Genomic DNA, 25,532 nt, shown 5'->3' with positions numbered 1-25,532 from the left:
CCTGTCCTTTAACCAGTTCTCAATCCATGAAAGGACCTTTCCTTTTATCCCATGACAGCTTAATTTATGTAAGAGCCTTTGGTGAGGGACCTTGTCAAAGGCTTTTATATATCGGTATTAAGAGCCCTTTATATCGATATACAGGGCTTTGTTGTGTGGACGGGTGAAGGGTTAATACGGTTTAACGCTGCTAAATTCGATATAAACTCGTAGTGTAGACCAGGCCTCAGTCTTTAGCTCTTACTGCTGCAGAAAGACCCATTAACTGATGACGCCAGTGTCCGTGCAGTGGCCTCGGCCTGAGGCTGCAGCCAGCCTGATACCCGGGCTGACGGGTATGAGCAGCTCCCTAACCTCTGCCAGCTGTGCCCTTCGTGGGCGTGACAGGTCGGCATTAGCCACCCAGGTGAGGGGACCCCCGGGGCGCGGTGACAGCCCCGGCCTCGCTGCGCCGCTGTCCCTGCACGAGGCAGGTCCCCCCACACCCCGGGGGGGGGCGGGCACCGGGCCCAGCGCTCCGGGGACGGGCCTGCGACGTGCACGTGCTGCTGCGGCCCCGCCCGGGCGGGGGGGGGCCGCCGGGCCATGGAGCCCCGGTGAATGTGGACGGGGCCTCGTCCCCAGCGGGGGGAGCAGCAAGGAGCCCCCCGGAGCCGGCACTGCGCACGCGCTGTCAGCGAGCCCCCCCCCTCCAGCGGGGGGGAGCAGCAGGGAGCCCCCCCCCGGAGCCGGCACTGCGCACGCGCTGTCAGCGAGTCCCCCCTCCAGCGGGGGAGAGCAGCAGGGAGCCGCCCCCGGACCGGAGCCGGCACTGCGCACGCGCTGTCAGCGAGCCCCGCCCCGGGGAGGGCGGACGCGCAGGCCCTCACCCCGTTTCCCCCTAGCGGCCGGCTCAGGCTGCTGCAGCCCCGCGCTCACGTCACCGTCCGCGGGCCGGCAAGTGGCCAATGGAGGCGGCCGCCGTGGGCGGGGCGCCCGGGCTAACTCGGAGTGGTCTCCGACTGCGCCAATAGGCGGGAGCGAGCGGCTGCGGGGGCCAATGGGTCTCGAGGGGGCGGGGCCGCGGCTCGCTACGGTGGCCGCGCTGGTGGGCGGAGGAGGCTCGGTTCGCTCGCCCGGCCGCCATGACCGCGCACAGCTTCGCGCTGCCGCTGATCCTCTTCTCCGCCTTCTGGGGCCTCGTGGGCGTCGCCGCGCCCTGGTTCGTGCCCAAGGGGCCCAACCGCGGGTAAGAGCCCGGGCCGCCCCCGTCGCGAGACCCCGCCCGCCCGCGCGCGCCCGCCGCTAACCGGCCTCTCTCTCTCTCCCCCCGCAGGGTCACCATCACCATGCTGGTCACGGGCGCCGTGTGCTGCTACCTCTTGTGAGTGCGGGCGCGCGGGGCCGGGGGGGGGGCGCGCGGGAGCGAGTGTCCCGAGCAGCGCGAGCCCCGCTGGGAATCCCGCGCTCGGCGCCGCTGGGCGCGTGGCCCCTCGCCTGGCTCGGGGGGGTCCCCGCTGCCCTCTAGCAGAAACGCCGTCACGTGTCCCCCCGGCCCCCGGATCGAGCCCTCAGCCTTGGCTGACGAGCTGGAGAACCCAGCGCCTCCCGTGGGGGCGGTTCCAGTGGCCACTCACCCTCCCCGTTAACCGCCGAAACCTTTTCTGTCTAACCGGACTGAGCCTGTCCCCAGCGGTCAGCCCTTGACTGGCCCTGTCTCTCGCCACGGATAGAGGGAGGAGCCTTTTAACGTAGCAAGAGGAGGCCCTAAGATATAAACCTTGGTATCAGAGGCCCGGCATGAGGCCTGAGGCCTGAACTAAAGTTAAAAAGTAATGGTCAAGACTAGAGTTGTCAGAGTGGTACCGGTGTGGGGCTCTGCTCGCTCCAGTGTTGGTATCACTCGGCTGCGTGCGTGGGTCCCTCTGTGTGCTGCCCCAGCTCTGCGCAGATAGCTGACCCAGCAGACCCGACGAGAACCCCCAATAACCACAGAGTCCAGTAAGGTACGAAGGCACGTCGGCCAGGTTTATTGTCGAAGAAAAGCACAGTCTCCAGCTCCCTGGCAAACGTAGTCCAAGGTGCTGCTAAGATACAGCTAGCCAGTACATATGTACTCCTTGATAATGGACTCGGCTCAGTCAGTGGCAGGACTTTCCACTGCCCCCTCGGCTGGACAAAGACACCGCCCCAGGGCTGCATTCTTATACACAGGTACAAACAAGTTGCACATCACACCTGACGTATTGAGGGGCAACCCCTCTACGCAGCAAGGTACAACCCCTTTACGTAGTAAGGTGCCGCCTCTCACCTTGGATAGAGTTGTTTTGATCGAACCAACATGTACATCATATTACCCTTTTGCCCCTGTCATTGGGATGGGCCAGCCTGTTCCTTGTTATCTGTATGGAATGTGCAAGTATGTGAATGTTCTGATATCTAGTGTTCAGTACCTTTTAGGTACGTATCTTCATGCAGCATCAGCCCTTTCCTTGCCAGCTTCTGTGAGCAGGGCCTGCCTCTGGCTCACAGCTTAACTTTGCTTTATGTTAGCGAAGTCTTGACCATTACTTTAGTTTAGGCCTCAGGCCTTATACCGGGCTTCTGATACCAAGGTTTATATCTTAGGGCCTCCTCTAACTACTAACATTTAGTACCTGGTATCTTTTGCTAATGAAGATTCTTTTACACTGTAATCAGCTCACCTCTCCATCTTAGTTTTGATAAACTAAACAGGTTGAACTAGCAACATCTGCTCTTCAAAGGCATTTGTGCCCTGTACAGTTTTTCAAGATCCTTTTTTCAATATGAACACTAGAACTGGACTCTATTCCAATGCTAGCCTTCGCCAGTGCTTACATAGAGGTAAAATCACCTCTGTGCTCCTACTCCCCAGTTCTGACATCTGCAGAATGCATTAGCCCTTTTGGCCACAGTATGGCAGGGGAGTTCACATCGAGTTGCTTGACCACTGTGACCCCCTAAATTCATTGGAGTCTCTGCTTTCTGGAATACAGACCTGCGTTCTGTAGGGCAGTGTTGGAATTATTATTATTTACCTCAGGCATTATCACGACAGTTATTTCACCAATTATTTTATTAAATCCAAAGCCTGAATGGCATTTATACAGTTGCTCTAAACATGCCTAAATAATAAGCAGTTTACTATGTCCAGACAGTAACAAAACGTGTATATGATACTTACAAGCACGATAAGCCCAAGGATGCTCAGACCCATGCTGCTCAGCTCCAACATGGTCAGGCAGGTATTAGCAATGAACCCTTTAAGTGTTCACTTTTTATACCCTTCGGCAAATAAGTGATGTCATGGCCAAGCACTGACTTCAGCTGAAAACCAATTGGAGACAGTTCACCCTTATTTCCAGTCTTAATCCAGATAGCATTTGCAACCACCTTTCTCCCCAAGGCCTTTCCACCCTCCTTGCTGCCCAACAGTTTAGTCGAGAACTGAATGAAGTAGAACTGCTCTATCTAGGTGGGACCTTAGATCGCACACTGAGTTACCATGCCCACCTGAAGAAGACAACTGCTAAAGTTAAGACGCACAACAATCTTCTTAGCAAACTGGCAGGTTCGTCTTGGGGTGCTCAAGCTCCAACTTCGGGGACATCAGCTCTTGCCATCTCGTTTTTGGTGGCGGAGTACCGCGCACCAGTTTGGAGTCGATCATCACACCAATCTGGCGGATACGCAGTTATGTGCTGCCATGCATATCATCTCCAGCATCCTGCGTCCGACTCTACTCCCATGGCTTCCAGTTCTGAGCAATATTGCTCTTCCTCATATCAGACGAGAGGTTGCCACTGGCAAGTTACTAGAGAAAGTACGCCAACTCAAGCCTGCTGCTGCACAATGACCTTTTTAAACCACCAGCTGCATGTTTGCCGTCACGTCGCCCATTATGGTCTCATCTGCCAGGCCTGGATGTTAGGGTGGGAACACTCTGGCGAGAGGAATGGATATCTGTTATAATCCCCAGCCAGTCCCTCGTTGCCAATCCCACAATTTGCCTGACTGGGTTTGAACTGCCCCGTTGCCAATGGTCCCTGGTGAACAGGTTCCGGACCGGGCAAGGTCTCTGTGCAGCCAACAGTATCGCTGGGCCTTTGTGACAGCTATTTGTGCAGCTGCGATGCAACACAGACGATGACAGTCAGTCGATGAATGCCTGCTGACTAGGTTCAGCAGTGTCCTAGAAAAACTGCATCATGCCACTGAAGATCCCTTCGCTTGGCTAGATGACTATGCACACGCTAAATAAGTAACAGTTTATCCATTGCACCTGGGTTCACATAGGCTTTACTTTTTAAAATAACACTAGTATGGGTTGGGAAGGGCCATGTTGGCTCATTTTAAGACAGGTTGTTTGTCTTATTTAAAATCATCTGTTGTCACCCCTATCACCAGAGGCTTCTTTTTAGAAACATGCCCTTATCTCATCAGTTATTCTTTGAACCAGATGTCCTCCCTACTTCTTCTGCCCCTATAACTCTTGGTTTCTTTTACTTGCTAGTTAGGGCCTTTCTTACAACACATTTCTTTAACCAAACTTAAGCTCACTTTAATTCTCTAGTTTTATATTTATTCTACATGATGGCCTGCACACCTTTTACCTAGAGGTGTGACCTTGCATTTGGCTGCATTAACATGTAAGTTGTTTGGGCCCAGTTTATCAAGTGATCTGGATCGCTCTAGGTGGCTTTCCTCTCCTTATCATTATTTACCATTCTGCCGATCTTAGTGTCTTCTGCAGATTTATCAGCAGTGCTTTTATATTTACTTGCACGCTATTGATAAAAACATTGAATGGTGTCCGGCCTAGAACTGGTTCCTCAGAACTCCGCTAGAAACACCTCCATTTGATGATGATTCCCCATTGACAACTGCCTGTTCAGAATTCAGTCAGTTTTTAATCCATTTAATGTGTACTCTACAGATACTGTATAGTGCTAATTTTTTAATCAGAATGTCATATGGTACTAAATCAAACACCTTACAAACATCTACGTATATTACAACTACATGGTTACCTTTATCAATCAAACTTTTAATCTCATCAAAGAATGATGTTGAGTTTGTTTGACAAGACCTGTTTTCCATAGAACCATGTTGACTGGCATTAATTATATATATTCCCATCCTTTAATTCTTTATTGATTTGAGGTGGTATCAGCTTTTCCATTAGCTTGCCTGTGACTGATGTCAAGATAACTAGCCTGTAATTACCTAGGTAATCCCACTTGCTCTTTTGGCACCTTAGCGCTCTTCTGGAATTTCCCTGATATTGCAAAACTCACTAAAATGAACATCAGTGGGGCAGAGAGAACAGAAATATTGACTGAACACGTCTGCCTCTTTTACCATCTCATCAAGTAATGGGCCTGGACCATTGTTAGTATTTCTTTTATTGCTAATGTACCTTCTTCGTGCCAGCCATGGACTTTTTCTTGCAGTCTTCAACTTCCCTTATACATTTTCTACACTTCATAACTAATTTATATCAATTGCTGTATTTCCTCCTATCTCCTAATGTGTTTATATAAATTTCTAATATCTGTCTTCGCTTTCCCACTAAACCAGGATACGCTTTTAGCCAAAGTTGCCCACTTCATTGATTATGGAATGTGGGGTTTTGGGCCATCTAAGAAGCTCTTCATAAAGAAACTCCTAATTTTTATTCACATTTTTCTGTCTAAAATTTTCCTCCCAATCAACTTCACTCATAATTTTCTTCAGGTTTGGGAAATTAGCCCTTTTGAAGCTGTGTGAGATAGACAAAAATTACCAGTTGGGACTGTCTTCTGTCTATACTGAATGTAATCAAATCATGATCCCTTGTCCCCTAGGCAACCACCAACTTCTAGTCCAACGATTAATCAATCTTTATCCATCCTAATGAGGTTCAAAGTAGTTACCTCATGTTGGGAGCAATACATCTTTGTGTTAGAAAATAGTAAGTTTTAGAAACTAGGTTTTTCTTATGCTGGAGGGCTCATGCAGCCAGATCTCCCACATAGAAGTCCCCTGTACAACAACAGTTTCCCCCCACACCTTACACACATGAGCCTAAGGAGTAACTTAACCTGTTCTCTGGTTTGATTCAATGTTCTGTAACAGACCCCACCAGTAGCCCATCCTGGGCTTTGTAAGTTAGCACATGGATCCATAGAATCATAGTGTCTTTAAGGTAGAGTGCCACTTCTCCCACACCCCTCTTTTAGCCACTCCATCCTTTAGAAGAGGTTGTAACCAGTGACTTTAACATTCGTCATGTGAATTGACCCACAGGGTCTCAGTAATACCAGGTATAGCAAGGCCTGGTCTACACTTAAAATTTAGATTGGCATAGCGGTGTTGCTCAGGGGTGTGAAAAATTCACACTTGAGTACCATAACTATGCCACCTAACCCCCAGAGTAGACATGGCTGGGTTGCTGGCAGAATGCTTCTGTCAGCCTAGCTACTGCTTCCTGGGGAGGTGGAGTTCCTACAGTGATGGGGAAAACCCCTTCTTGTTGCTGTGGGAAGCATCTCCACTGTGGTATTACCACACTGTAGCGGGGCTGCTCTAGTGCCCATAGTGTACAAGCCTGTAATTTCCAATTCCTCTCGCTTCTTACCCAGATGCCTAGCACATTTCTTCACTCTTTGCCACCTTGAATTTGAACCACACGTGCCCTCTTAGTATCCTCCCTTTGGGGTGTTCCGTAGTGCCTGGCAGCTCTTGCTGGTTTCCGGGGGGGAAGAGTCACTCCCTGTCTGTTCTTTGCAGCTGGCTCATAGCCATCTTGGCTCAGGCAAACCCACTGTTTGGACCCCAGCTGAAGAATGAGACCATCTGGTATGTGCGCTTCCTGTGGGAGTGACCTGTTGCCAGCCCAGAAGGTACCAGGAAGGAGATGAGATCAGCACCCATATATCATGGTGAATGGAGCCTCCTGTGGGACAAACTACCTGGGCTTGGGGAGTTGGGGGTTTGTGGTATAGGGCCCTCCCTTGACCTGCTACCCTGGCATGGTTTGGGGTGGGGGCAAGAATTACTTTACAGAAATGAACTTGTGCAAGCCGGGGTGCTTTACTCTGCAGCTGCCTGGGCAGTTTCCGGTTGGGTTTGATTTCTCAGTGGCTCCTGGGGAAGGTGGTTTGCTGCTGCCTGTTAGTGCTCTGTTCTGGAGCCAAACAGAGGATCCCTGGGTTCAGCCAGGAGAGGGCCTTTCTCCCCTGTAAGTGGGTCCCCCTCTCCCTGGGTGGCTCTTTGGGTCCCCTTCACAGGAAAGTTTGGCACTAAACATCTCCTTGTCGCTCTCTCTCAGCTTCTTCTGAAATCCAGATGTTGCCCCATCCTCTGCACCCTCCAGTGCTGTCCTGCCAGAGCTGGACCCCAAGTCAGACCAGCTGCAGCACCACACCTGAGCCACTGCATCGAGGAACCAGAAAGCAAAGGGCCACCTGTGCAGCCCTGTCTGAGGCATGACCCCCACCCCAGGATGGGCCCTGAGGAGTAGGGGTTCCCCTAGCAGAGCTAGGCCCAAGCTCCCCTTTCTGAGCCAGGTACTGTAGAGGGAAGTCCCCACCTCCTTAGCAATGGAGATGTTCTGAGGTGGCTGGTTGAGCTCTGTGGTTCCCCAGGAATTGGCTGGTGAAGACAACCCCTACCCCTTTGCTTAAAAGGACCCATACAAGGACCCCTGACATGCTGCTCATCAAGCATGGGAGCAGCACCAGTTGCCTCTGTTTAGCCCTTAAAGCAGGGAGTGGAGACCTGAGTTTAACCTCGTGATTCCTGTTGCATGAAATCCTGCCCCCAAATCAAACCAGCCATAGAATCTTAGGCCTCTTCTGGGCCTGGAAGCCCCTATCCTCTGGGCCTGTGCATGTGAGAACCAGAACCTGAGGTATCCTCTGGATACTGAGCCCCCTCAGGGTGATACCTGGGCCCCTGGAGCAGCATCCCTGCTTTCAGGCTAGGTTCTGATTGGTGGCCATTGCTATTTCTGGGAGGGTGTGTCCTGAGGAATAGGATGCTGACATGGGGAAGGGAGTGCTCTGCTAGAAGTCATGGTGAGTGGGTAGGTCAGGGTGGGACTCTCTGTGTCAGTCTAGAGGGAGAGGACTCCTCTTTCCCTCCCCAAGACTCCCAGAGATCCTAGTCCTGGAGCTGGTGCCACAGACACCAGGATCTTCTCTGCTCAGAGTTCCCACTCCCACCCGCCCTTATGTGTTCTTGTTGTGGAGCAGGTGCTGACAATCTGGGCAATGTCCTGGCCTACCCTTCCCTTCCCCATATTTACTGGTTAACCACAGTGTATTTATTTGTCTTGTTTGGTGTTTAAATTTGTGTTGTGAAAATAAATGGTTTTCTAGTGCCTCTGTCTCCCTTGCCACTGCTACAAGGTCTAGGAAAAGCCCTAGGTGCAGCATCTCTTCCTTCCCCTACCCCCTAAGCTGACCTCGCTGCAGGGGAGAAGAAAGGAGGGCCTTGCCTGTACTTGGCACTGGAAGTTTCAGGGAGGATGCAGAACATACTCCGCCCTTCTCTCTACTTCTGAGTAACATGGGGCTGTTTCTGTGTGTAGCCTTGGTCTTCTCAGAACTGCATGTGTTGGAGGCAGTATCCGCTGTGAGCGCAGTTGGCTCAGGCCTACTTTGATCTAGTAACAACAATGGGTGTGAGATTTCAGTAACCCCAGTCCTGGTGCAGGCCCCTGGCTGGGTTAGGGAGGGTAAAGGGGAAGAGCAGATATCCCTCCTAGCTGGACACCTGGTGGCAAGACTTTGTGCTGGTCTCAGGAGGTTGGTGGAACACTGCAGGGCCTGCCCCTGGGTGTCAGCAGTTCCTATATCAGTAGGTGCAACCTGGATCAGAGCTACCCATGCTGTACTGAGCACCTGGGGCAACAACAGGTGCTGATAACTGTAAAGGTCTGATGTGAGACACAGCATCTGTGACTGGGTGAAGCTTCTACCTAGGGGTCCCTTCCCAGAGAGAGCATGGAGGTGAAGAGCTCCTGCAGCAGAGACCACAGGGAGTGCTGACATGATCAGCAAGAGCTTGTTACTACCATAGATATGGACAAAGAGGCTGTTGTGGGTGGCTAATGGATCATTTATTGCTCTAGTAACTGGAGTAGGTGAGGTTCAAGTAATCCAAGTGCATTCAACAGTGGAGGCAGGGCTCGGCCCAAGGAGGGGAGGCCTTATGGGAATTTCCAGGAGGCAGGTGGGTGTGAGACCACCTGTGTCTAAAGGCCCCTCCCTCAACCTTGTGGGAGGGACCACTGGACCAAGAATCCAAATGAATACAGGGGCAACTAAGGAATAACAGGGAGGGGAGGGGAGTTCCAGATGGGGACACTGAGCAGACAGCCCCCACTGCTCCTCAAACCTGTCTAAGGAGCCAGTGGGTGCCAACCAGAGGAACTCTGCCTGGATGCGTAAGACCAGGGAGGACCAGAAATAGGTCCCAGTCACAGAGCACCCCCTCATCCAGTACCCTCCTACTTGTGGTGTATATGGCTGCTTTGTCCAGGGCTAGGAGGAGGTCTCAGTATCCCTGGTGGGGTGTGAGACCAGTGTGGCATAGAGGCTGGCCCACAGGGGTTCCTCACCTTCTCTACAGGTGGTAGATAGTCCCACCAGTTGGTATCATGGCAGGACATGAGGGTGTGGAAGTGAACTGTGTGGAGCATAAGCAGGTATAGTTGTTCCCTTGGCATCGTTTGAAAATGAACCAGTTGCAGGGTGTGCAGCCATCTTAGATTATGGAGGCTGCACACCCTTGCCTGCCTACCTGCACCACAAAGGAGCCTCTGCAGGGGCTGGAGGCTGAAGACATGGATCTGGCTATAGAGGCAGACCAGACCACCCTCCCTCCTCCAGGGGAAGACTCAGAAGCCTGCAGAAACCCAGTGCAGTTCTGACCAGAAGAATTCCAGAGGGTTTGGAATGAGGAAGGCCCCTGCCCACCCATGGACAAGCACTGCCTCCCCTTCCAGAGAACAAGCTAGTGGCCCTTCCAGTCCCGTTGCTGAGGCCAGTGTCTTATCAGCCCCTACAAGACATCAAATGTAATCCAGCTGAGGTAGCAGAGAGCCCCTCCCTAGGGTGAGAGCTGCTGGGATGCAGCAGTTGGGCTGTGCACCTCTTTACCAAACAGATGGGCTGGAGGGAGGCTTAAAGCCCAGAGGCTGGGATGGGGGCTTAGGGAGAATGTTCATTCAAACAGCTTCTGGTAGAAGAAACCCCGTTCGGCACAAAATTATGAAGTTTCTAAGTGCTTCCCCCTGTCTGAAATCAAGAAACCGCATGGCTCAGACTGGGGCATTATGCCCTATGGACCATAGGGTACCCCACTAGTTGAGAACAGGACACATCAATGGAAACAGACTCTCTGCTGCTCAGCCCTTTTGGCAGGGTCAAACCCCTCTCCTTCTGTGAAGATGGGATGAGGGACTCTGGCCCTTTGGGCATGACAGGCCAAACTGTCACAGCAACTCCCTGGAGACAGGGAGCATGTCATGCTTGCTGGCTAGCTCCAGCCAATCCTCCGACTGCTGCAGGCACAGCCTGAACATAGAGCCAGGACCAAGGTTCCAGGTCCCAGTCCTGTCCCCTTGGAGAGAAAAACTGAGCAAAGGCTGCAGCCTGTCTGTGAAGACAGGAGGGGCAGGGGCTCGGGCTCCTCTGTGTCCACAATGGGGCCAAAGGACAGAGACTTAGGGGCTCGGGATCCCTGCTCTGTGGCAGGCAGAAGCTGGCTTAGGTAAGTCCTTGAGGATTGACTTTTCAGAGGGAACAGCAGCTGTACTTGTTGGTCCCTCAAGTGTCTAGTCATTCTCTGAATCCTACCAACTCTAGGCCTCACTGATATCTTGGCGCAGTGAGTTACATAGGTTTGCAAGACAGCAGATGAGAGGAAATGCTACAACGGTGCTGCCTTTACACTTTCCTGAGTAGGAAATGCTAGCTCTGCCTTGCTGATGCTACCTCAGTGGGTGTCACCTCTCTTGCCTTCAGGCCTTTGCATTTGTCAGAAATACAAGCACCAGAGCCATGTCCTGTGCTGCTTAGGACCTGTCAGACTCTGGTTCTGGCACTAGGAGGAGGAGATGATGGACCTCCTGACAGGAGACTTTGGGCACTTGCCATCCAGCCTAGGTTCCAGTTCAGATGCTGGAACTGGAACCTAGAAGCAGGTTGAATTGTGGCTCAGACAGATTCTTGGGCTGTGGCAGGGTTAGGGCCCCAGTTCCTGGCCTGGCAACAGCACCACCTCTTCCAGCCACAGCAGGTTGAGCGGAGCCGAGCGCAGCTGGCATCTGTGAATGCGGCGCAGCCGCAGTAGGTAGAGGATGATGGCCAGCAGCACCACCAGAATGCAGACAAAGAAGAGATAGTGATTGTAAACGAAGGAGAGGCGGAGCCAGGGGCTGTGGGCCTGCCGGCTGCTCTCCTGCCGGAGATCCCTAGGTAGGGAGGAAAGAGAAAGGAAGAGAGGTCAGCACCCACCACTCAAGAATTGACATGAAAGGTGTCAATGCAGCACATGCACCTTGGCTTACTCCCTGCACTTACAGTGCCCCCTGCTGGGAAAGGTCAGGCTCTCCCCTTACAGCCAGCGCCTTCGCTCTGTTCCCTACAGTGCCGTTGCTGGGACTGGAGTAGCCGGGAGCTTGAGCTGGTGTGCGACTGCAAGGTGGAACAATCTTCCGAGGGTCGTGGAGGATTCTCCTTCATGGACAATTTTTAAATGAAGATGGGATGTTTTTCTAAAAGCTCTGCTCTAGGAGTTTCTGTAGGGCCATTATCTGGCCTGTACTATACAGGTCAGATGAGATGATCGCAATGGTCCTTGGAATCTATGAATCCCCTCAGGCAATGCCCTGCCCCTCTGCAGGCCAAGCACTGGGGACAGCCCCTGGGCTCCCACCTCAAATTTGCTTTACCTGAGTGGCAGAAACCGTGTTTTATAGAGAATGGCTCCCAGGGTCCACTGCACCTCACGGTCATACACCAGCTGGGCCGTGTGCAGGCTGGAGTAATCCAGGGGAAAGTGGAAGCCCTCATGAAGGACTTGGTACATCCAGGCAGATTTAAAGCACTGATACCTACAGACAGAGCACATGGGACAATCAGCCAGATACCGGGGCCTCCTGCTTCTGAGAGCCCCAGGTGCTAGACACACACTGACAGGAGCCCCAGCTGTGCTCGTGAGGGGAAGCTCCTTACTTGACCCGATGCTGGTCCGCATGTGATGAGTACAGGCCCTCTTGGAACCGTTGAGTCAGCACTGACCAGCTCAGGCCGCAGTAATCCTGGGGCAGCAAGGGAGAGAGAGCACTGTCAGTGGAGACTGGTACCCCTCCCTGGGAGGCACAGGGCAGCACCAGAGACACTGGGCACAAGGTAACACCAGCACTCTCCTCCAGCATAGCAAACAGAATCACAGAAATGTACGGCTGGAAGGGACTTCAAGTCTGTCCCCCTGCACTGAAGCAGGACCAAGTAAACCTAGACCATCCCTGACAGGTGTTTGTCCAGCCTGTTCTTAGACACCTCCAGTGATGGGGATTCCACAACCACCCTTGGAAGCCTAGTCCAGAGCTTAACAACTCTGATAATTAGGAAGTTTTTCCTAATATCGGATCTAAATCCCCCTTGCTGCACATTAAAGCCCGTTACTTCTTGCCCTACCTTCAGTGGACATGGAGAACAATTGATCTCCGCTGTCTCTATAATAGCCCTTAACACCACATCCCCTCTCACTCTTCTTTTCTCAAGACTAAACATGCCTTGTTATTTTACCCTTTCCTCACAGGTCAGACTTTTTAAACGTCATTTTTGTTGCTCCTCTCTGGACTCCCTCCACTTCATCCACATCTTTCCTCAGGTATGGTGCCCAGGATTGGACATAGTGCTCCAGCTGAGACTTCACCAGTGCCAAATAAAGCAGGACAATTATCTCCTGTGTCTTACATATACCACTCGTGTTAATACACCCCAGAATGAGATAAGCCTTTTTTGCAACTGCATATTGATTCTCAATCTGCGATCCACTCTAACCCCCAAATCCTTGTCAGCAGTACTGCCATCTAGCCAGTCAGTCCCCATTTTGTGGTTGTGCATTTCAATTTTCCTTCCTAATTGAAGCACTTTGCACTTGCTTATTGAATTTCATCTTGTTGAATTCAGACCAATTCTCCACTTTGTCAGAGTCGTTTTGAATTCTAATCCTGTCCTCCAAAGTGCCAGCAACCACCTCCCAGTTTGGTGTCATTTGCACATTTTATAAGCACACTCTCCGCTCCAAGTCATTAACGAAAATTTTAAATAGCACCAGACCAAGGGAGACCCCACTAGACACGTCCGCCCTTCCAGTTTGACAGCAAACAGTCTTTCAACCAGTTGTGTGCCACTTTACAGTAATTGTATCTAGACCCCATTTCCCTGGTTTATGAGGCTGCGCCAGAAGGCTCACTAAAAACCAAGAAATCCCATCTATTGCTTCCCCCATCCACTAGACCCTGTCAGGGAAGGATCCCCATGGGAGCTAGAGAAGGGTCAGGGCGGTACAAGTGAATCCGGGCACAAAGTAACATGCTCATCCCCCAGCACAGCACAGCACATCCCATCCCCTGCGTCAGGGTGGTGCTCACCTGGGCAGCGCGGGTGAAGCTGGGTGCATGGTAGAGGCCCCCGAGACGCAGTACATCCTCAGTACAGTAGAAGAATTCAGAGAAGCCGTAGAACTCGCTGTTGTTGAAGTCAATGGGCGCCTGGTAAGTGTGGGTCAGGGAGGCCTGGCTGACGTTGACCCCTGCCAGCAGAGGGCGCAGCAGCTGCGCACAGGCCTGCCAGTCTCCTTGCCCTCGGACATGCAGGGTCTGGCCACCCCTTTCTACTGTGTCTTCGAGTCCCACAGGCAGGCAGGGATCCAGAAAGGGTGTCTCGGCGCTTGTTCCCGTCTGCTGGCCCTGCAGCCTGGAACGAGAGCCAGGGAAGAGACTGATTAGCCGGGGGGGTGGGGAGGGGGACTCTGCACTGACAGCTGTGCCCCCTGCCCCAGCCACTGGGAATACCCCTGAGTGCTGAGTCTCCCCCTGCTAAAAGCAACATCCCCCGCTGGGCACACCCCAGCGAGCGCAGCCCACCGCTGCACACCCTACCCACCTGACAAGCACATGCTGCCTTTGGGCCCGCACACAGCTGCCAAAGGGACACCCTGTCCACCCAACGGGAGGACACAGCCCCAGGCCTCAGCAGCAGAAACAGGGTTACCGGCACTAGACTATCCCTGAAGCTCTGGCAGGGAGGTTTGCTCTGGGCACTGAGTGTCTCTGGCCCTGGCTACAACTCCACATGGCATTCCAAGATGGGTGCTAGAGAAATGGAGAGCAGGAGAGAAACGTGAGAGAGAGAGAGAGAGACCGGATCAGCGTGGAGGGGGAGAAGACTTGCTGACATGGGCTCCTGCAGCTGGGTCATCGCACTGGGGGATGTGGGAGAGGCCAGGTTGAGGGAGGGGAGGGGAGGGGAGGAACGGAGGCACAACAGACTCCAAGGTGCAGTGGGTACTGGGAAGGGCAGCACTGTGCTCTGGGCGCTATGGCCACGTGTGGTCATACAGCTGCACTAGCTGCTGCCTCTTCATCCATCTGCCTGAACCTGCTGCAGAATCTCACCCTGACTGGCACAAGCAAACACCCCCACTCCAGTCCGCAAACCTGTGCGGAGGGCCCTGGTGCCGTCCAAGCCCATGGTGGGGTCCAGAGACAGGCTGGCATGGGCTGCAGGGAGGCACTGCCCACACAGCAGGGAGGCACCCGGCATCAATCCCAGGAGAGTTGGCTGGAGGGAGCTCAACACCATAACTCATCACCCTCAGGGAGATCCCATGAGAACAGGTAGGTACCCTTGGTGAGCACTGGGGAGTCCCCCAAACAGATCAAAACAAGGGCAGAGAGCCCTGGGCATGCCCCTCCAGCTGGAGCTGAGATTCCCTCCCACGAGCCCTGGGCTGATCTCCAGCGAAGTGCCTAGAACCCAGCCCCACCGCAGGCTGGGCTGGCCCTGCAGAGCCAATGGTTGTTAGCATGAGCCAACAGAACCCTGACTGCCCATGTGCTGGCTCCCGCATACTCAGAGACAGCAGGACCCCCAGCCCGACGCAGACCCATGGGGGGTAGCCCTGCAGACTAAGGGGGGCCATTTTAAAGCAGTCATCTTACACATCACCCTTTAGGCTTCTGCAGAGCACGCTGAGATTAGACCTCACACAGGTCACCCTCCTGTTACGGGCCCTACAGCTCCAGGGGCTGGGATGTCCGAGGAACTCCCCTCTGCAGGCAGGTGCCAGTGGGGGTCTGCTGAGCCTGGGGCAGCGTTACCTGTTGTGGGCGCGGGTCTGGTTCAGCACAAGGTCCTCGTAGCGCTGCCGTGCGAAGTTGCCCCCAAAGCCCAGGAAGGTGCTGACGTAGACACGGTACACATGCTCCGTGTGCTGGACGTCGCAGCCCAGGTTGAACTCAGCCAGCAGGCTCTTGGCAGCCTCCTCCTAGGGCAGAGAGAGGGGTGAGCAGCAGGGCCAAGCCTGGGGACTGCAAGGGCTGCTTTCCTGCCCTGGCGGCAAGATACGCACCTGCTGTGGGGAGGAGAAGGTCTCCATGCTGGGCACCTCGTAGGCGATTTGCAGAGAGGCACCCCCCATGTCCAGGATCCCCACTGTCCGCTTCCGCACCAGGGACTCCGCCTGACCCCCCAGGGCCACAGTGATCATCGCATCCTCCTCTGCAGCCCACAGGAGTACATTAGCGGGACCCTGGGATCAAAGTGCCCAGGGCAGCCTCCTGCCCTGCACACCCCCAACAGGGTCCCAGGAACCAACCTCACAGGGCAGCCTCCCTGCCCCCTCACCCCCCAGGTCAGGGCCTTGGGAACCAAACTGTGTGGGGAACAGGGATGGGCCAGGATCCCATCTGGTTGCTGCCTAATGCAGGGAGCTCCACAAAGTGGAATAAATGGCTGACGGCAACTAAAGAGATCCCACCATCCCTGCAAGCCTCTGCTCCTACAACATCCTGAGATACCAACTCCAAACACCACCCCATCCCACCTCTACTGTCCTGTCCCCTCCCATCCTCTTTCATCGCTGCCCCACCCCCTACTGACTCCTCACTCTCCCCCCCTCAACTGGGGCTCAGGGACTCTTCCTCCTCTGCAGTGGGGGACTGGTGCCTTGGAGCAGGGGCTGTCAAGGTGCCAGACCCTGGTTTGCTCTGGGTGCTGGATCAGCTCCAGCAGAGCTCCACCCACCCTAGCTCCACAAGCTAGAGAGAGACGCAGGCACTGGCTGGACTCACCCTCCTCATGATCGAATCTCCCCAGGACAAAGTTGATCCCAATCCAGGCATAGACCCCTGGGGGGGAGACACACAAATCAGTGTGTTAGGCAAAGCGCCCGCAGCAGCCAGGATGCTCTTGGAATCTGCAGTTCCTGGACTGCAGAAGGACCAGCACTCGGGGGGTTCTTTCAGCATCTGACAAGACAGTTCCATCCGGCCTAAGGGAGCACAGAGCCCAGCCGACTGGTGAGTCTGCATTATCAGTTCAGTGGCAGGGAATAGTGTGTACAAAGACCCATCGTCTTCGCCCTGCCTATGCTGTCTGGCCTCAGAGCATGCACCGGGGCTCCCACAATGCCTGTGCAGCACTGATCCCCACTCTGGCATCCGGCCCTTCCTCCCATACAAACAATAATTAGCACCACCTGCCTGCAGAACCACACTCCAAGCCACTTCTTACAGGCACCTGGGTCAATAATGGCTGCAGTGAAGTCTCATCTCCCCCAGGCTCCCTACTCATAACACATATAGGTATTAGAGGAGCTAGGTACTGTTGTTACCTTCCTGCTTCCCTGAGATCACTTCAGCTTGCGACTCGGAGAAGAGAAAATCAAACTCCAGGGGCACATTCTTCACCAAGTCCTCCAGGATCGCAGCCTGCTGTCTGCAGAGGGTATAGGAGACAGGCAGTGAGCGTTCCAGTCCCTGCAGCCCAAGCATTCCCCCACTGCCCACAGGGGACACAGTGAGCATCCTGCCCAATGGCTGCCTCTCCTTCCCTTTGGGTTAGGGCACAATGAATCCCCCTCAACATACCCATTCTGGTTTGGAGCCGAGGGGTTGGGATTTCAGCTACTTCATTTGAGACTGAAATGTTGTCCCTCATCACAAAGGCTGCAGTGACTCCAACACCCCCATCCACACCCTTCCAGGATTCCTGAAGCCAATCCTCTATTCCCACACACTGAGCTCCCCAAGTCATCCCCTCTGCCCCCAGCACACCTGCTGGCTAGTCTCAGAGCAGCATACTCCTTTCTCCCTTGCGTGTGGCACCAGGGTTCTCTCAGGAATTCCCTGCCCTCCTTGGCTCGCCGAGTGACTGGGTGCCCCCAATGCCAGTGGAACCCAGTGACACAAGCAAGGTGCAATGGGGAGCACTCACCTCTCAGGCAGCAGCCTCATGCCTGCCGTGCACAGGATGTAGAGCGGAGTCTCCTTGTGCTTCTTTACCGGCACATGAGCTGCAGCGAAGCTGAGCAGCGGGCGCATGTAGTGACTGGCTTGCTCAGGAGTTGTTGCCAGCACGGAGATCCCTGCACGGGAAAAGGGGAAACGAGTAAGAATCAGTATCACATACACACGTAGAAAGGCAGCCTAGAATTGCTGCTCTGGGAGCAAAGCTCTGCCACTCAGCCACAGGGCAGGGACTAGGAGCATGTAAACTGCCCCTCGGTCCGAGGGAGGCGAAGGGGTGAGATCACTGCCCCAGACTACAGAGTGGACAAGCTCCTTCACCTGCATGGCCTTCACCAGCCCCGTCCCCACCTGCACGCAAGGAAAAGCAAGCGATCAGTCCCCAACCCTTGCAGCAGGGGCTCACGTGGGGAAGAAGGGGGCACAGACCTGGCTTGATTTTCTTGACAACAGGCTGGCTGCTCTGGTCTCTCATCTGCTTGACGTCCAAAAGGTCATGAGGATTCCCATTGTGCGGTGGCCAGAAATACACGAAGACCCGGGAGCCACTGCTCCCACAATCAATGACAATCCCGTAGTTCAGCATTGAGTCCTCTGTGTCTGTAGCTTGCAGGTCTCCCACCCGTGCCAGGAACCTGGGACGGCAGAAGAGGGAGGATCAGCCCAATAGGCAGGAGGAGCAGAGGGCCACCCCAGGCACAGCCCCATAGCAACATGGGCATGGCCAAGATCAGTCTAGCATGAGTGTTCCACACAACATTGCCTCACGATAACGTGTAGCGCTCTGCCTCCTTAAGGGTGAGACCTGGATGGGCCGTACACAGGGAGGGAGAATGGAGAGCAGATAGGACGAGCCAGCAAGGACTCAGTTCCACCTGGGGTGCACTGGGAGGGATCCCGTGCAGTCAAGGCAGTTGTGATGCTGGGAAAATTCCACTCACAGCGTCTGTAGCTGGGCAGGCTCCTCAGACACCAGCCCCCAGCAGCCAGGAGAGGTGTCTACCAGCTCTCCTCTCTGCAGGTCTGAGTGCTTGCACCAACCATTAGCCATCAGCCACAGGGAGGCTGGAGGCTACGAGACTGCAAAGGGGACTGAATATCGGGGTCAGAACATCAACCAGTCATTGTAGGAGTCACCCCACACACACACATACACCTGTCAGACAAGGGCACTGTAGGGGCTTGGCCGTGGCTGATGGCAGAGTTCAGGGACATGAACTTACCAGCGAACCCTAGGAGGGCTTCGCCCCCGCACAATGTTTGGTCTGTCCTTCCAGAGGCCATAGGGCAGATTGATGGGGCCTTCTCTCCTCATTAGCCCACTCTGTAGGCTCTGCTGATGCTGCACAAAGTACTTGCCCTCAGAGCTCTGCTTCCAAAGTGGCAAGAAAGCTCCAGACTCCCTCAGGGCACTGACGAGCTCTTCTGGATCCTCAGGGCAGGAGATCAATATGGCTGATTGATCCCTTCCCTCACAGGCCTCCCGCCGGCTGCACATGCAGCTGTGCCCATTGGCTGAGTCAGCGCAATGCTAGCTGCCCGCACACAGGCAGCCAGGGCAGAACCAGGGGCTGCAGCTTCACTTTTCCATTAGTAAAAGGCCTAACAGAATTAGGATGCCCTGGCTCAGCACCATTACCCAGCCCAGAGCATCCGCTTCCACGAGGCTCCGATGACCCTTGGGCTATAATATGGACAATAAACAACCTCAACTCAATTACAGCGGCACCGGGGGGACATGCCTGCCCTTTCCTGAGGCCCAGAAGCTGGTGCTGAAAGTGGAACTGCCCAGCACAGAGCTGGCGCCTCACTGGCCCTGTGCTTCTGGGGTAATTGTGTTACAGCCAGAGCCCTCAGCACTCTGACAAGGGAGGGGAAAATTACTGACCTTGTGATCCTGCGTCTCTGGAAATGCTGCTCCAGCAGGACTCACTCTGGCCTCTCAGCCCTGCCATGCGAGACCCCTGGAGCTCCCCCAGAGCTTACGGGCAGCAATAGCACAGCAGTTTCATGTCAGTCACATGCCACTCCCTCCCAAACTTTCCACAGTCCCTCCATTATGCAGGACACAAAATTCCCAGGAAAAACAGCCAAATCAAGGGGCTCAACGTCCAATGAGGCATGAAAACTAATGGGCTGGGAAAAGAGACGCCCCTTCCACCTGGGGGTGGCAGAAGGGAACATCCTGATGGATGAGCTCTTCAGAAAAGCAAACCAAGGCCCCAGTCTTGTCACTGCCTCAGTACTGGCAGAGCCGTGCCTGACTGGCCATTTCCCCTTCTCTACAGATTCCATCTGTGCAGGACTCTCCCTCCGGGGACATAAGGAGCTCAAGGGATGCTCCAACCAGAGAGAGAAGTTGCAATGAGAAGCAACGGCCACGGGAGGGGTTTCTTTAATCCACATGTAGAAACACTGACCCAGAAAGGAGCAAATCCCTTCTTACAAGGGCAGCTTCAGACAACATTCAACACGCAGGAGCAGCAGCAATTAGGGACACAGCCCTATGAAAATGGTTGGCCAGCTGCAAATATAGGGCTCCCCAAGAGAGAACAAAGCTTTTCCTGGGGGCAGGAGAGTTTGGCCTCTGTGTCTTGGAAATGAGTTCTGTAGGGTGGAGGGGCTGAAACAGGACTCCTTCTTGGTAGCCAGTGCAAGCACTGACACTTGGGGACGTCGGGGAGAGGACCACAGAGCAGCCCATCACATAGCTGTGATGGAGACACCCCTGAGACAGGCTGATGCGGCAACCTAGTGTTGGCTTCTACTTTCAGGCCAGCCAGGTGACAGATGCAATGTGACATGCAGTCTGACATCCTCAGCACTCTTGGGAACAACACTGTCCACTGCATTGGTGCCTGGAGAAAGAAGAAGTTGGGTAGACTTGCTGAGGGATTTAGTCCACTCCAAGTAGAGCACCAAGGGTCTTTTAACTTTAAATTCCATCATCATCTTGGAGAAGAACTGTGGGTGAATGCAAAGCACCACACTTCCCTTGCTGGATGCTACCTGTCAGGTTATGGGGAAGATACGGGACTCAAGACCAGGGGTCATCCAGAGAGAAGTAAACTGCATAACATTTCTGTCATCTGTGCCGTTCTTCAGAGGTTGGACAGAAAAGGGCTAAGTAGCTGGGAGGTACAACATGTGCACCTGGCAGATCATCTGCCTGAACCCCCCGAGGAAGTAGTGCTAGTGAGGATGAAGGTAACAGCTCTGAGCAAAGAGTGAAAGCAAGGCACAGAGCTCCCTATACTAGTACAACGTTTCGATTTCTCTGAACAATTTACTATGAGCTGTTGTCTATACACAGAGGGGGACATATTGTATGTAAGCAGCTTCTGGGCAGTCTGAGGAATTTAATTTCCTTACTTTTTATTGTAAATCCCCCTTTCTGAAGTTTATTGTCCCAACCCTCTCTCCCCTGAGGATGCTAAACTTAATATTGTTGTCAAGATCACCTAGTAGATCAACTGTGCCTCCTTCTTAAATCAGTTGTTGCATGTTCCTCGGGACTAAGGTGAGAATAACCTCTCTCCTTGTGTGCTCTGGAACTAGTGGTTTCAAAAAGCAGTTGTTTCAGGTGTCAAGAAATGGCTTCTCTAAACCTTGACCTGCTGAGACATGTCACTAGCTTATATCAAGTCACACATTATTACTGTTTTCATTAGACTTTGATCCCTCTACACTTTGTGCATTCAGGCTCCAGTCTCTGGGCAGAAGGCTGCTAACCCGACACATATAATCTCATTCTTATGGGTTAGGATTTGTAGCCATACAGATCCTCCTTTGTGGTCCTCTCCCCTCAAAAATTCTCTTGCTAGATTCTACGGAATCTTCTCTGTGTCCTGGTCTGCTGCCCTGCCTTCATGGCATAATCTATCCTGCCTGCATAATCTAATCCATAGCCAAGTCACACAGTGTCCCACTGATTTGTCATTTCACCACATTTCTGAAATGCCTGTGATGCCAAACTCCTCTTCCCTTGCCAGGCACAGCAAAGGGACTCCGACCCAGGGCTCACTCACCTCTCAAACTGCTTGTCTGGGTGGGGAGAAGAGCCCCAATGGTGCAGATCTGTGGCTGCCATGAGTAGCAGAAGACAGACTCCAAGAAAGAGTCCCAGCAGGGCCAGTCGCTGACGGGGACACAGGCTCACCAGGGGCACAGTGAAATGCCATGATGCCGGGCACAGGCAGGAAATGCTGATTCTGAAAGAGGACAGAACGGAGCAGTGAGAGCACAAGCCAGCAGGTACCTGGAGGATCCTACAGGGCCCTCAAGCCCACACTTTCTCCTACTCACTTACCAGGAATGTCCCCAGGCCCTCCTTCATAGGTGCAGATGCACTGTCCAGCCTGCCACTGGCTCCCACAGTGTGCTTGGCACTGTCCACACCCTAAGGCGGCAGGAAGGGGTGTATAATACACTGGGGTGTGATGGTCTGTCAGTTATACATTATGCTAGTGTATGGATTTGGGGGTTGGTTTGTTTTTTAAACACCCAGATTTCTCCTCTACCTCCTCCTCCCACCCCATACACACCAATAAAGAACGTAAGAATGGCCATACTGGGTCAGACCAAAGGTCCATCTAGCCAGTGTCCTGTCTACTGACAGTGGCTAATGCCAGGTGCCCCAGAGGGAGTGAACCTAACAGGTAATGATCAAGTGACCTCTCTCCTGCCATCCATCACCACCCTCTGACAAACAGAGGCTAGGGATACCATTCCTTAACCATCCTGGCTAATAGCCATTTACGGACTTAACCTCCATGAATGTATCTAGTTCTCTTTTAAACCCTGTTATAGTCCTAGCCTTCACAACCACCTCAGGCAAGGAGTTTCACGAGTTGACTGGGCGCTATGTGAAGAAGAACTTCCCTTTATTTGTTTTAAACCTGCTGCCTATTAATTTCATTTGGTGGCCTCTAGTTCTTATAAATAACTTTTCCTTATTCACTTTCTCCACACCACTCATGATTTAAGGGGGGATATAAAGTCTCCTCTTTGCCAAGCTGAAAAGTCCCAGCCTCTTTAATCTCTCCTCATATGAGACCCGTTCCAAACCCCTAATCATTTTAGTTGCCCTTCTCTGAACCTTTTCTAGTGCCAGTATATCTTTTTTGAGATGAGGAGACCACATCTGTATGCAATATTCAAGATGTGGGCGTACCATCGATTTATATAAGGGCAATAAGATATTCTCCATCTTATTTTCTATCCTTTTTCTTTTTTGATGATTCCTAACATCCTATTTGCTTTTTTGACTGCTGCTCCAAGATCTCTTTCCTGATTAGTTGTAGCTAAATTAGCCCCCATCATATTGTATGTATAGTTGGGGTTATTTTTTCCAATGTGCAGTACTTTACATTTATCCACATTCAATTTCATTTGCCATTTTGTTGTCCAATCACTTCGTTTTGTGAGATCTTTTTGAAGTTCTCAGTCTGCTTTGGTCTTAACTATCTTGAGCAATTTAGTATCATCGGCAAACTTTGCCACCTCACTTTTTACCCCTTTCTCCAGATCATTTATGAATAAGTTGAATAGGATTGGTCCTAGGACTGACACTTGGGGAACACCACTAGTTACCCCTCTCCATTCTGAGAATTTACCATTAATTCCTACCCTTTGTTCCCTGTCCTTTAACCAGTTCTTAATCCATGAAAGGACCTTCCCTTTTATCCCATGACAGCTTAATTTACGTAAGAGCCTTTGGTGAGGGACCTTGTCAAAGGCTTTCTGGAAATTTAAGTACACTATGTCCACTGCATCCCCACCTCTTCCCCCATCCCGTAGCCTCTCCTGCAATGCCCTCCAGTCTCCCTTCCCTCCCTCCCCACCCCAGCATTGGATCCTTACTACCCTTGAGATGAGATGAGGTAGTGGGACAGTACCATGACTATAGTTAAGGCTGAGACTAACTTATTGTTTAGTAGCCAAATTTTCTAAGTGTTCTAAAATCCAAATGCGGACTTGGATAGTCTTGAAATTTGGGGCTGGGGTAAGGATAGCAACCCAAATGGGAGGACACTGGAGCCAGGGGTGCCCAAGACACAGATGCCCTTTCCCTTCCCCCCCAGAAAAACATGTTATATCAAAATTTTACAGTTTGCATAATATTTTGGCACATCTGGGGCTCAAACTATGGCTCTGACTCTCCCCAACCTGCTATCACCTGCTCAGGATTGATAATAGCTTTTGTCAAACACCTACTACCCCTTAACAATATTTTTAAAACTATTCAGGGAGAAAAGCTGGACTTACAATGTGGCTTGAGCAAAACCGACAAGCCAGAGAAAGTCATTTGTGTCTTTGAAGCAGGACTAGGCTCTTGCAAGTCAGAGTGTTTGCAGGTACCCTGACAACAGAGTAAGTGGGTGGTCACTGACCCGGAGCAGCACCCGCGCACTGCCAGTCTGAGTCCTGCCTTTGCAGCTCTCGGAGACTGTGTTCTCAGCACATTAGCTGCTCCTTGCCTGTGTTCTGCATGGGTGTTTTCTGGAAGTTTTGCTTAAGAGCAACACTTCTGGTTTAAGAGTTAGTATTTCAAAGTGCTCTAAAATATATGTGCAGACTCTGATTTTACTCTAGAAGTATTGTTAAGGAAAATAGCATTAAGGAAATTGCTGGAAGATGGAGACTCTAGTCAGTAGCAGCATTAGTGTAATGTCATCATACTCCATGTTCTTAATCCATTTTCTGAACAATAGGACAGAGTGTTGATTGCTCATTAGTCATCTGTAACCCACGCAAACTGGCTCCCATAGCCTTCCGGCACCCATGACTGGAGAAATGTTAACTGGTCACTTAACCTTGAAATGTGCGTTAACTACTTATGCTAAACAATCTGTTCCATCTTGTATTTAGCTGTGACACCCTGAGTACATTTCCCAGTCCTGAAGAAGAGCTCCGTGTAAGCTCTCTCTCTCACCAACAGAAGTTGGACCAACAAAGGACACCTCCACCCCCGTCTCTGTAACATCCTGGGACCAACAGGACTACAACAATCCACACACAACTTTCTATATATGCAGCCACAACCCAAGGGATCCCACCTATCAATTTCACCCCTCAAAGCGCTGTAGCTCCTGTGAAAAGGGGGTCAAAGGAAATGTCAGACACTAGAAAAAATTAGCTTTGTATTAGTTACCTGGCCCTTTTTAAGTTTCAGCAAACCTCCCCCAAACCAAGCAGTGTGCAAACGGCAGGAGGCAGAATGGCCCCGTGGTTAGGACACTAGCCTAGGACTTGGGTTCAAGTCCCTGCTCTGCCACTGAGTTCCCGTGTGACTGGCCAAGTCACTTGGCCCCAGTTCCCCATCTGTACCACGCTGCCCTGCCTCACACTGGGGGCGCTGCAGAGCGGGCGGCTCTCGGCGGTTCCCTGGACGGGGAACACGTTAAATACCCGGCAGGACCCAGGCGCAGTAACGCCCGGGCTCCGCCGGGCCCAGGACAGAGCTGAGGCGGCCGAGCAGCGCTGGCGTGTCCCTGAGCGGCACCGGGGCCCTGGCGGGCACGTGACCTGCCCGCCGGCTTCGTGCGGCCCCGGCCCCGGCCCCGGCCTCTCGCCGCCGCACTCACCTGGCCATGGGCCCCGCCCTCGGACTCGGCAGCGTCGCGTCACCTCCCGGCCCGACCAGGGCCCCCCCCGGGCTGCCGGGCGCGGCCAGGCTGGGCCGCCCCCGCCATCGGCGCCGAGCGTCCGCTCAGCAGCGGGTGGGTCACGGGCCGGGCTGAGCCAGTGGCGGGGAGTTCCCCGGGCACCGCGCCCCGTCCGCTCCCGAGCGTTTCTCCCCCCGCCGCGCCGCAAGCTGCGCCCGGGACAGCGGCACCAGGGCGACAGCGGGCAGCCAATGAGAGGCCCACATGAAGGGAGGGGGGCGGGCTCCTCAAGTTTCGCCGTCTGAATGGGTCGTGTTGGACCTGCCCATCTTTCCAAACCCCAATCGGTGCCCGTCCTGAGCCGGGACCACGCCCCCACAGCGTGAGGAGCC

General features: G+C 53.1%; 2 protein-coding genes across 6 annotated transcripts; one reads left to right on the top strand and one right to left on the bottom strand.

Moving 5' to 3' along the window:
* The first annotated feature begins 1,068 nt into the window (after positions 1–1,068).
* On the top strand, positions 1,069–8,306 carry ATP6V0E2 (ATPase H+ transporting V0 subunit e2). Its single transcript, XM_045025795.1, has 4 exons — positions 1,069–1,228; positions 1,316–1,363; positions 6,772–6,923; positions 7,313–8,306. The coding sequence occupies exons 1-3, from the start codon at positions 1,125–1,127 to the stop codon at positions 6,863–6,865; spliced, it is 246 nt and encodes an 81-aa protein (XP_044881730.1). The 5' UTR covers positions 1,069–1,124; the 3' UTR covers positions 6,866–6,923; positions 7,313–8,306.
* ENTPD7 (ectonucleoside triphosphate diphosphohydrolase 7) lies at positions 2,561–25,366 on the bottom strand. Of its 5 annotated transcripts, none has more exons than XM_045025785.1 (14): positions 25,120–25,366; positions 21,843–21,932; positions 21,562–21,744; positions 17,963–18,168; positions 17,502–17,652; positions 16,900–17,003; positions 16,358–16,414; positions 15,637–15,785; positions 15,386–15,552; positions 13,655–13,979; positions 12,228–12,313; positions 11,945–12,106; positions 11,574–11,729; positions 8,508–11,464 (listed from the first exon to the last, which is right to left on the bottom strand). In XM_045025785.1, the coding sequence occupies exons 3-14, from the start codon at positions 21,621–21,623 to the stop codon at positions 11,236–11,238; spliced, it is 1,854 nt and encodes a 617-aa protein (XP_044881720.1). In that variant the 5' UTR covers positions 21,624–21,744; positions 21,843–21,932; positions 25,120–25,366; the 3' UTR covers positions 8,508–11,235. The 5 variants fall into 5 exon arrangements, with proteins under 5 accessions (XP_044881722.1, XP_044881720.1, XP_044881719.1 ...); XM_045025784.1 differs by lacking the exon at positions 21,843–21,932 and having other exon boundaries at positions 8,508–11,159; positions 11,198–11,464; XM_045025783.1 differs by lacking the exon at positions 21,843–21,932.
* Positions 25,367–25,532: the final 166 nt, after the last annotated feature.

This window comes from Mauremys mutica, chromosome 7 (genome assembly GCF_020497125.1).
Source record: "Mauremys mutica isolate MM-2020 ecotype Southern chromosome 7, ASM2049712v1, whole genome shotgun sequence".
Lineage (NCBI taxonomy): Eukaryota > Metazoa > Chordata > Testudines > Geoemydidae > Mauremys > Mauremys mutica.
This window is presented reverse-complemented; position numbering and strand designations above follow the sequence as displayed.